General features: G+C 44.4%; 1 protein-coding gene across 1 annotated transcript in view; it reads left to right on the plus strand.

Annotated features, from left to right (window-relative positions):
• Nucleotides 1-12,196, plus strand: part of PIK3C3 (phosphatidylinositol 3-kinase catalytic subunit type 3) — a 134,991-nt gene that overhangs the window by 77,595 nt on the left and 45,200 nt on the right. The window contains exon 21 of the mRNA XM_045021739.1: nucleotides 2,887-2,961. Coding sequence (XP_044877674.1) covers nucleotides 2,887-2,961 — 75 coding nt within the window. The remainder of the gene's footprint in view (nucleotides 1-2,886; nucleotides 2,962-12,196) is intronic.

Below are 12,196 nucleotides of genomic sequence, written 5' to 3' on the forward strand. Positions count from 1 at the left end.
ATACACAACACAGAATGACCCTGGTGCCTACTGACTGCAGTGTGTGTGTGCCCCGCAGTTGATCCTTTCCCCAAGTCTTTACCCTGGTACTGTAGGCTATACCGTGCAAGTATGAAACCCCTGTCCACCCCATACACCGAAAAATCCTCTGACAGGAAAGACATGACGGAAACAGTGATTAACAGCAAACATCTTTTATTAATCTAATAAACAGTGGGGGATGAACCTTGGATTTGGGACTGGCTGAGCCTATAAGGGAAGCACTTCTACAAATTTCTAACGTGAGAAGTGCGGGGTACACGGCCGCTCTGCTCTGGTTCAGTGACAGTTCTCACGGCCTCTACCACCCCTCCGTCTTGTACTTTTGGGTGAGGGGGGGCCAGGACTTCTTGGCTGGGAGGGCGATTGCAGAGACACTGCAGGGGGGCCCTGTCCTCCAGCCTGCGGTCCTGCAGGACATCAACAAGGCGACGAAGCGTGTCCGTTTGTTCCTTCATGAGACCAAGCAGCGTTTGGGTGGTCTGCTGGTCTTCCTGCCGCCACCTATCCTCGCGTTCCATGAGTGTGCGATGCTGCTCACATAGGGTCTCCCTCCAGTGTTTCTGCTCTGCAGCCTCTGCTCGGGAGCAGGCCATCAGTTCAGTGAACATGTCGTCCCTAGTCTTCTTCTTTTGCCGTCTAATCATTGCCAGTCTCTGCGAGGGGGATGCCGGGGCAGTCCGGGAAGGAGCCGAAGCTGTGTGATGGGGAAAGTTAGTGATTTCCTTGTACAGATACATTTTGGCGAACAGTGAACACCGTCTAGTCAATTTCTATGAAGAAGACCGTACCGGACAACAAGTGTCACGTGGTCTCCAGAGAAGCACAACATTTTGGCCTACGCTCTGATTGGCTGCGCCATTGCACAGGAGAGTGGAGAAGTCGGGAGAGATAGCAGAATCCCTCTAGCAGAGAGTCCTGGTAAGCCTTACAGTACATTATGCTTATCAGTTAACGGATAGCTGTGCCGTCGTGCTAAAGGCAATCTGGAAATCAGATACTATGACCCTTTTGCAGCCACTCCCGACACTGCAGGGGAAAGATCAATGTATGCTTTTCCTGTGTGGGCCTACAGCACGTGGCTGCTAAGCGCGGGGCTTTGTTATGCAAAGTATAAGTAAACCATTAAGAACAGTAACTATTTGCTAATTGCCCTAATTAGATGCAGCACTTCAGTAACGAGATTACCCTGAGGCGTGTCTCTCGAGTGCAGAAAGAAAGTATGTTAAGGGAAGCACTTCACCGACTGGGACCCTACGCGGCCATGCTGGTAGAGGCGATGGTTCCCCTGTATCTGAGGATGTCGTGGCGTGGAAGAGTGAGCTTCACCGGAGGACCAAATAAGGCACCTCTTCCTCGAAACCTCCTGCGGAGGGTATTTGAGGAACTGTTTGAAGCATTTGTGGAATTGTCCATGGAGGACTATTGTTCCATCCCAATCTGTGTAGACCTACTGTTCATTTAGTTTCCCTTTAAAAACTTTTAGATATAGTATTTATAGATAGAATTTATATTTTTGGTATACATGTTTTCGAGCAAATAAATATTTTCTTGTTTATACGACTTACCGCCTGATCCTTCCCCTGACTCTGAGTCCGGGTTCACGGCCGGTGAGGGTTGGTAGGGGATCTCTGTGAGGGTGAGGAAGAGATCCTGGCTGTCAGGGAAAGCGGCATTGTGTTCGCTGTCGCCTGCGCCTTCCTCCACGGACCCTTCGTCGTCTTGCCCATCGGTGAACATCGAGTAGGAACTGTCCTGGCTCACTATGCCATCCACTGAGTCCACGGTCACTGGTGGGACAGTGGTGGCAGACCCACCGAGAATGGCATGCAGTGCCTCGTAGAAGCGGCATGTCTGGGGCTGTGCTCCAGAGCGTCCGTTTGCCGCTCTGACTTTTTGATAGCCTTGCCTCAGGTCCTTGACTTTCACGCGGCACTGCATCGCATCCCGGCTGTATCCTTTCTGTGTCATGGCTTGGGAGACCTTCTCGAAGGTCTTTGCATTACACTTGTTGGAGCGCAGCTCCGACAGCACAGACTCCTCGCCCCACACAGCGATCAGATCCTGGACTTCCCGGTCTGTCCATGCTGGGGATCTCTTTCTATTCTTGCATTGGCCTGACTCCTCTGCTGGAGAGCTCTGCATCGTTGCAGGTGCCGCGGAGCTCGCCCCGATGTCAAAGCAAGAAATGAGATTCTAACTGTCCAGACAGGAAAAGGATTTCAAATTTTCCCGGGTCATTTCCTGTGTGGCTGCTCAGAACATCCAAGCTCGGACTGCTGTCCAGAGCGTCAACAGAGTGGTGCACTGTGGGATAGCTCCCGGAGCTACTAAGTTCGATTTGCATCCACACGTAGCCTAATTCGAGCTAGCAAGTGCGAATTTAGCGTTACTCCACCTGTCGGGGTGGAGTACCAAATTCGAACTAAGGAGCCCCCTAGTTCGAATTAAATGGCTTCCTGGTGTGGACGGTTGAGCGATTAGTTCGAATTAACGCTGCTAAATTCGATTTAAGATCCTAGTGTAGACCAGGCCTAATGTTGGAAGAAATAAGGTGACTTTCAGATTTTAAGCATATGTAGTCTTGTAAATGTACATACAACTGTACAGTATTAGATTTTAGGATTTCATTAATACATAAGAAGATACCTACTACATTTCTCTATGCATTTCATTTTATTTCAAAAGTTGTTCTTTATACCTCACTGTGTTCTTGATTCCCCAGTTTATCCATTTTTCATGAATTAAGCTAATGGCAAACCTACTACTATGAACAGAATGGAACACATAGTATCCAGGATATGGAATAGTCCTGATTGTTTGTTTATAATTTACTTGTCATTGCAGCTGGTTATTGTGTTATTACCTATATCCTTGGAGTTGGAGACCGGCATCTGGATAATCTCTTGCTAACAAAAACAGGTATTTTTTTTTAAATCATCAAATACTGCTATACTATTACTTTGCAAATATATCTTGGCATAATGTTTTGTTGAATTTTACTTTATGGACACTGTAACATCCAACAAGTGATAGTTGTGGATTAGACTGCTTTTTAAAAAAATCTTAAGGCTACATCAGATGATCTAAAGTTGACTTGTTAATAATTTATAGCTCGAGATTGTACGTATTAGGGAAGTAGCAAGTAGGGAGCAGAGTGCATCATGCACAAAATTAAATACTTATTTCACAATGTGAAATGAGTGCATGTTGGGTACTGATATCGGTGGAGGGGACCTTTTAAGAGATGTATATAGTGGGAGTCTATTAATTGCAGTTAAATACCAATATTCTTTTACACAATACATTTCCTTTCACCTTCTCACTTAGTTTATACTGTTGTGCCTGTTCTGAATACAGTCTTGTGTGTTTCATTGTAACAGAATTGTTTCTGAGTTCTGAAGGAAAAGCTACAATTCATAAATAAAAGTGGAATGGAAATGAATTATTTTTTCTTTACAGGCTAATGTACAAACAATGCAATAATATTGAAATTCCTGTTCTGTGCAAATTAAGGACTGCTAAAAGCTTTGTTAGTCACAAAATTGGTTGACTAAAATGTGCATTGCTGGAAAGCAACACTCAGCAGATTAAAATGAAATTGAGTTGCTTATTGTAACTGCTTCTCTAATTAATTTTGTCCTCAGATCAGGAAATCTGACACTGACAACTTTCAAGTTTTAGCTGAGATGTTAGGAAAAACAAAGATGAAATTAATGGGTAATCACTAATTAGAAAGTAATGCTGGCTCCAAAAATCCTAATTGTTCTTTATAAAATTGTGCGAACGAGCCTATGAAAAATTAAACAATCTCAAAGCAATTTCAGGATCTATTAATTGTGTGCCTGTTTAAAAAAAAAAAAAGACTTTTTGCAGACAGATTTGGCAGCTATACACTCAACTGCATTCCAAATACAGTACAAATTTAAACATTTTTTTAGTACTAGTTATATTGATATTCGACCATCTTGATTATTACACCAAGGTATCCCTCCTCATTCCTGTGGTTCTAATACTGTTTTTAACCTAAAAGTGGTTCCATGTGTCATCCTGTCAATTCCTAGAATCTTAAATACATGTCTAGAATCCTTAATATTTTTTCTCAATGTTTCTAATTCATGTTGTAATAATTATCAATGCAAAGGTATAAAAATGATCTGAAATACATGGTTAAAAAAACCTGTACATTGTAATTGAGAGAGAGAGATTCTGGAAACTTGTATAAGCAAAACTTTTTTTAAAAAGGAAATAGGCAATGGCAGAAGTTTTAAAGAAAAGGAAATAGGCAAATGTTTTAAAAACAATAGGTTCATGTGTATTTGAAAATATTTACAATTGAATTGGACTCACCAAATGGTGCACTACAAGCCTTTGTAAATATGGAGCTATCCTTTTTAAATGCATTCTTCCTACCTACCCTTCTGTACCCTATTGTTTGTTAAACTGGTTGCATCCTGTCTTAATTACTGTAGCTTGTAAGGTCTTAGGCTATGGCTACACTTGCACTTCAAAGCGCGGCCGCGGCAGCGCTTTGAAGCGCTAAGTGTAGTCAAAGTGCCAGCGCTGGGAGAGAGCTGTCCGTACTCCACCTCCCTGTGGGGAATAACGTACAGCGCTGGGTCTTTGACCACACTGGCGTTTTGCAGCGCCGGAGAGGGTGTGTTTTCACACCCTGCTGCAGCGCTGCAAATTTGCAAGTGTAGCCATGGCCTTAGAGGCAGTGACATAGTTGTAGTGGTTTATCGCTCTGTAGTTAAGCATGGTCGTTGTCTCAATTACACTCTTCTTGGTAGGGTAGTTTAGCCCTCTGGCAAAACCTTACCTCTTCCCTTTCTGAGGTAAACAAGAGTCCAACAGAACTGAAGTCCACAAACCTTCACCCTTTGCTGCATTGCTAAACTTTCATGGTGCAAGGGTTCACAGGTAATTCTTTACTAAATACACACATCCCTTCCCAGAGTTCTTATCCTCCTGTCTGCTTCTTGGCCCTTGTCTCAGGCTATTCCACCAGCTTTTTTTCCTATAAGCTTCCTGCATGGTTTTCTCTCAGCTGGAGTCACTTCATTTCATGTTCTCTCCCTATTCTGAGAAGGTTACTTATGGTCCTAACCCAGAGGTGGGCAAACTACGACCCGCAGGCCACATCCTGCCCGCAGGGCCATCCTGCCTGGCCCCTGAGCTCCTGGCCAGCCCTGGCCCCTCCCCTGCTGTCCCCCCTTCCCTGCAGCCTCAGCTTGCCATGCCAGCAGTGTGGCTGGCTCTGGCTGGGCGGCGCGGCTCAGGGGCAGATTTACCAGTGAACACAGGGTGCCCTGGCACAGGGCCCCCAACAACAGAGGGCCCCAGGGTCGGGCACTCGGGCAGCTCAGCACCGGCGCACCCCCTGCATGGGGGGGGGGCTGCACTGTGGGAGCAGGCGGGTGGCGGGAGCGTGGGGAACATGGCCGGAGGACTCAGGAGGAGCACTGAGCGGCCATGCAGCCGGCCGGAGAGAAGCGGGGGTTCTGAGCGGGGGGGGCAGGCAGGGGACAGGCAGTGGGAGGGGGTGCATAGGGGGCGGGGGGCAGGCTGTTTGGGGAGGCACAGCCTTCCCTACTCGGCCCTCCATACCTTTTCGCAACTCTGATGTGGCCCTCGGGCCAAAAACTTTGCCCATCCCTGTCCCAACCCCTTTCCCAGAAGCTTTTGCTCTCAGCCTAAGCACCCTAGATCTTGCAAGTCCCAGAATGCATTTGATGTGGGCTTCAACAGTAGCAGGTGTGTACTGGGCCTTGATTTGGGCAGTCTTTAAGAGCCAGTACACCCTTAGACATGTTCTTTGTATCACATTTAACAAAAAGGCTCCCTATTCCTGATTGCAGCCTCTTTGCCTTGTTAATTATATCACAGTTGAAGTCAATCTGAGATCCAAAAACTCAGCATCTCTGAATATCTAGGTACTTAGTCTAACATTGGGGACCCAAAATAAAGAGGCAGTTTCTGAAAACATTAGCTTCACTTCAGCTATTCTCGGTAAAAGGTGGATAGTATGTTTTACTTTCCAAAGTGTATGAGGCTTCAATAAATAAGGGCAGAGAATTAAAGCCAATCAGCTGGGGACTTTAGACCACTAGACTCCCAAACCTGTGCACACTTCCTTGGAGAGGGTATTTTTATAGGGACAGGAGTGGAACATGCAGCTGTAACTTAGTTTTCCAGCTAACAGAGCATGACCTTTCTTAGCTGCCGCCTTTATGAGCTTAGCAGTTACCCATGCAAAATGTTCTGCATATTCACAGAATGATTTTCAAAGGCTCATAACTCCAAAGAAGCAAAGCTAATTTTCTGAGAGGCTTAAAGGGATTCACTTCAGTTAGGACTATCTCCATGCCAAATATCAGCTTTCTACCTTCAATTGTTACTTCTGTAAAGTTGATCTATTATGAGGAAAGTGTATTTTTCTTCATACATTCAAACAGAGGAACATTTTCTTATTCTCTCCCTATCTTCCCCCTCCCCTGCAAAAAATGTTCCTTGGACATAAGCCTAGCATTGAGCTTTTGAGCCTGAAAGGTGATCATTTCCTAAGCTGCAAACTGTTGGAAGTGACATTACTATGGGAAGTGTCATGCAACCTTAACCATAGCAGGTCACCATTAGCACCCCATTTTCATAGCTGTCAAGGTTTTGTGAAGGTGGAACATGTGTGATATGAATAAATGTATTGTTTTATTTCTTAGTTGTCCCCCTGAATCTGGTCTTGAATTGCAGAGATTAGCTAGAGTTCCAGTATGTCAGATTTGTTTACTGAAGAATGCGAGGCTTCCAGCATTTAATTTATAATTTCCCTAATTACATAACATTTTTCCAGCCTGACTCTCCAAGTCCACCTGATAACATTTTATTATGAGTATAAAAAACATAATTAGCATAGTATGTGTTTCTGCTGTTTTATTAGACCTCAAACAGGCGGGTGTAGTAAAAGGATTTGGGGACCAAACCAGTTACGATGGCTGTATACGTTTCAGTTTATGGCAAATAAAATGTAGGTCCATGGTCTTGACTGAACTTTAGGTAACTTGAGTTAGTCACACACCATTTATGATGATCTGGTATCTACATTAAGTTTAACAAGTCTGAAGAGTTTCCAAATTACTTGTGTCTGGAAGAGTGTTGAAGGACAATGGTTTTCAACCTTTTTTTTTCATTTGCAGACCCCTTAAAAAACTTTGAATGGAGGCATGGACCCTTTTGGAAACCTTAGACATAGTCTGCAGATTCCCAGGGGTCCACCGACCACAGGTTGAAAATCACTGTTGAAAGATACTGGTTTAGCTTCCTTACATTCCATAAATACCCACCATCTGGAATTTGACATTTACCCAAAGCCCCTCTCTCATAATTACATTATCATTTTTTTGTTAATTTTAAAGGTGAACCTGGTATCACTGTCATTAAATTAAAACCTTTGTTAAATTAAAACACAGCAATCAACAGAAAACAACATTAAATGGCTGGAGAGAAAACTGAGCCAATGTATAAACACTGATTTTGTTAAATGATGCACTTAAGCATTAATGCAGAGTATGAATTTTGATATAGAATGAATCTCTGACCTAATGCTCTTTAGTAAAGGTTTTACTTATTTCCTGGATGGGCCCCAGTTTGCATTCATTTCATTTTTATCAGATTGAAATTAAGGTTTGAAAGCTAGCATGAAGCTTTAACAAAATATCTTTGTCCCACAACATTTATTCTCCTTTATATTTGCTTCTTGTTTTGTGTCCATTTGCTGTTTGTATTGTGAACCTGTAAAACATTTTCGGATACAGTATACATGAAGGGCTACAGAAAACAAAGGCCCTGTCCTGCAACTCAGATTCACATGAAAATCCTTACACTGGGGACTTAATTTAGTTTTTCCACTGGAAAATCCTAAGCAGTGCAGCAGAGGGCAGTACTTAACCATGATAAATTCTGGCTGAAATTCCTCTTATCTCTGTGTTGTAATACAGTATATACTCCATACGATAGTAAAACAGTGCGGGTTTGAATGTACATTCTTCTTGGCCCTGTCAGCACTGGTTCTCCACTTGTAGGGTAACTCCTTTCTCTTCATGTGTCAGTATATTGATGCCTGCATCTGTAATTTTCACTCCATGCATCTGAAGAAGTGGGTTTTTTACCCACAAAAGCTTATGCCCAAATAAATCTGTTAGTCTTTAAGGTGCCACAGGACTACTTGTTGTTTTTGTGGATACAGACTAACACAGCTACCCCTCTGATTCTTCCTTAATAGTTTCCTTTGTAATTGATAAGAGGACTTCTCAAAAATCTTATTCTGCATCGGTTTGGGGTCGGGGGGGAGAGAAATATATAAATTGATATTTGTGGTGGTGGTGGTGGGTTTTTTTTGTTTGTTTGTTTTTTTAAGTGTGGAACCTTTTTATTAAAGGTACCTGTATGGAACCAATCCTACAAACACTTGGTATCAGGCCTTATACTTACCATTGACTTTAGTGCAAAAAGACTAGTTCTAGTCTGCTCTTGTGGTTGAGAAGCTAAACACAAACTTTTCCCAGGCAATATAGTTTGTATAACCACAAAGTTTTCCCTTCTTAGCAGAATTCCCTTCTTAAACAGTGCAAGCCCTCCTGGGCAATGGGGGCCATAAATAGGACACTGCTGGACCCAGTTGTGGGTTTCAGTACTCGATCCTATGTTCCATGTGGGAGGAAATTCAATGGATCCCAGGAGCCTTTTATGGCTCTCTCTTAATAGGCCACAGCTGTCAGCTCCTTCAGGTTTTGCATGTCAAGTCCATTCCATGGGGCTTGTCTTTCCTCTCAACACATGGGAAGAGGTGTAATTCCTTTGTGAGATAGTGTGGGTGTGAGCACCATCACAGCTCTTTCTGTAGAGGGCATTTTGTGCTTATGACAAAACTATAAAGTAAAATAAGTCCTTTAATGCTGCATTCTGCCTAATAAACGTGAACACCGATACATGAAAACAACTCTTCCCTACTCTACATCAGAAACATGTCGTCAGTGCACTGTAGAACCGAGATAACAATACATGTAGTAGTTCATGGGCTCTAATCATAGAATATCAGGGTTGGAAGGGACCTCAGGAGGTCATCTAGTCCAACCCCCTGCTCAAAGCAGGACCAATCCCCAACTAAATCATCCCAGCCGTGGCTTTGTCAAACCTGACCTTGAAAACCTCTAAGGAAGATTCCACCACCGCCCTAGGTAACCCATTCCAGTGTTTTACCACCCTCCTAGTGAAAATGTTTTTCCTAATATCCAACCTAAACTGCCCCCACTGCAACTTGAGATCATTACTCCTCGTTCTGTCATCTGGTACCACTGAGAACAGTCTAGATCCATCCTCTTTGGAACCCTCTTTCAGGTAGTTGAAAGAAGCTATCTTCTCTTCTACAGACTAAATAATCCCAGTTCCCTCAGCCTTTCCTCATAAGTCATGTGCTCCAGCCCCCTAATCATTTTTGTTGCCCTTCGCTGGACTCTTTCCAATTTTTCCACATCTTTCTTGTAGTGTGGGGCCCAAAACTGGACACAGCACTCCAGATGAGGCCTCACCAATGCCGAATAGAGGGGAATGATCACTTCCCTCGATCTGCTGGCAATTTTCCTACTTATACAGCCCAAAATGCCTTTAGCCTCCTTGGCAACAAGGGCACACTGTTGACTCCTATCCAGCTTCTCATCCACTAACCCCTAGGTCCTTTTCTGCAGAACTGCTGCCTAGCCACTCGGTCGGTAGTCTGTAGCAGTGCATGGGATTCTTCCATCCTAAATGCAGGACTCTGCACTTGTCCTTGTTGAACCTCATCAGATTTCTTTTGGCCTAGTCCTCTAATTTGTCTAGGTCCTCTGTATCCTATCCCTACCTTCCAGCATATCTACCACTCCTCCCAGTTTATTGTCATCTGCAAACTTGCTGAGGGTGCAGTCCACGCCATCCTCTAGATCAATAATGAAGATATTGAACAAAACCGGCCCCAGCACCGACCCTTGGGGGCACTCTGCTTGATACCAGCTGCCAACTAGACATGGAGCCATTGATCACTACCAGCTGAGCCCGATATCTAGCCAGTTTTCTATCCATCTTATAGTCCATTCATCCAGCCCATACTTCTTTAAGTTGCTGGCAAGAATACTGTGGGAGACCCGTATCAAAACCTTTGCTAAAGAAAGGAATAACACGTCACTGCTTTCCCCTCAGCCACAGAGCCAGTTATCTCCTCATAGAAGGCAATTAGGTTAGTCAGGCATGACTTGCCCTTGATGAATCCATGCTGACTGTTCCTGATCACTTTCCTCTCCTCCAGGTGCTTCAAAATGGATTCCTTAAAGACCTGCTCCATGCTTTTTCTGGACACTGAGGTGAGGCTGACTTGTCTGTAGTTCCTCAGGTTCTCTTTCTTCCCTTTTTTAAAGGTGGGCACTACATTATCCTTTTTCCAGTTATCCAGGACCTCCCCTGATCGCAGTGAATTTTCAAAGATAATGGCCAATGGCTCTGCAATCACATTAGCCAACTCTTTTAGCACCCTCGGATGCAGTGCATCCGCCCCCTTGGACTTATGCTCGTCCAGCTTTTCTAAATAGTCCTGAACCACTTCTTTCTCCACAGAGGGCTGGTCACCTCCTCCCCATACTGTGCTGCCCAGTGCAGTAGTCCGGGAGCTGACTTTGTTCATGAAGACAGAGGCCAAAAAAAGCATTGAGTACATTAGCTTTTTCCACATCCTCTGTCAGTAGATTACCTCCCTCATTCAGTAAGGGGCCCACACTTTCCTTGACCACCTTCTTGTTGCTAACATATCTGAAGAAACCCTTCTTATTACTCTTAACATCCCTTGCTAGCTGCAACTCCAAGTGTGATTTGGCCTTCCTGATTGCGTTCCTGCATGCCTGAGCACTGTTTTTATACTCCTCCTGGTCATTTGTCCAATCTTCCATTTCTTGTAAGCTTCTTTTTTGTGTTTTAAGATCAGCAAGGATTTCACCGTTAAGCCAAGCTGGCCGCGTGCCATATTTACAGTTCTTTCTACACATTGGGATGGTTTGTTCCTGCAACCTCAATAAGGATTCTTTAAAATACAGCCAGCTCTCCTGGATTTCTTTCCCCTTCATGTTATTTTCCCAGGGGATCCTGCCCAACAGCTCCCTGAGGGAGTCAAAGTCTGCTTTTCTGAAGTCCAGGGTCTGTATTCTGCTGCTCTCCTTTCTTCTTTTTGTCAGGATCCTGAACTCAACCATCTCATGGTCACTGCCTCCCAGATTCCCATCCACTTTTGCTTCCCCTACTAATTCTTCCCTGTTTGTGAGCAGCAAGTCAAGAAGAGCTCTGCTCCTAGTTGGTTTTTCCAGCACTTGCACCAGGAAATTGTCCCCTACACTTTCCAAAAACTTTCTGGATTGTCTGTGCACCGCTGTATTGCTCTCTCAGCAGATATCAGGGTGATTGAAGTCCCCCATGAGAACCAGGGCCTGTGATCTAGTAACTTCTGTTAGTTGCCAGAAGGAAGCCTCATTCACCTCATCCCCCTGGTCTGGTGGTCTATAGTAGAGCCCCACCACATCACCCTTGTTGCTCACACTTCTAAACTTAATACAGAAACTCTCAGGTTTTTCTGCAGTTTCATACCAGAGCTGTGAGCAGTCATACTGCTCTCTTACATACAATGCAACTCCCCCACCTTTCCTGCCCTGCGTGTCCTTCCTGAACAGTTTATATCCATCCATGACAGTACTCCAGTCATGTGAGTTATCCCACCAAGTCTCTGTTGTTCCAATTGCATTGTAATTCCTTGACTGTGCCAGGACTTCCAGTTCTCCCTGCTTGTTTCCCAGGCTTCTTGCATTTGTCTATAGGCACTTAAGATAACTTGCTGATTGTCCTGCTTTCTCAGTATGAGGCAGGAGTCCTCCTGCCTGCGCTTCCTCCTGGTATCCCACTTCCCAACTTAACTCTCCTTCCCCCGGTGAACTTAGTTTAAAGCCCTCCTCAGTAGGTTAGCCAGCCTGCTTGCGAAGATGCTCTTCCCTCTCTTCGTTAAGTGGAGCAATCCTTCTTCTTGGAACACCATCCCATGGTCAAAGAAGCCAAAGCCTTCTCTCCGACACCACCTGCATAGCCATTCGTT

Source organism: Mauremys mutica, chromosome 6, assembly GCF_020497125.1.
Source record: "Mauremys mutica isolate MM-2020 ecotype Southern chromosome 6, ASM2049712v1, whole genome shotgun sequence".
NCBI lineage: Eukaryota > Metazoa > Chordata > Testudines > Geoemydidae > Mauremys > Mauremys mutica.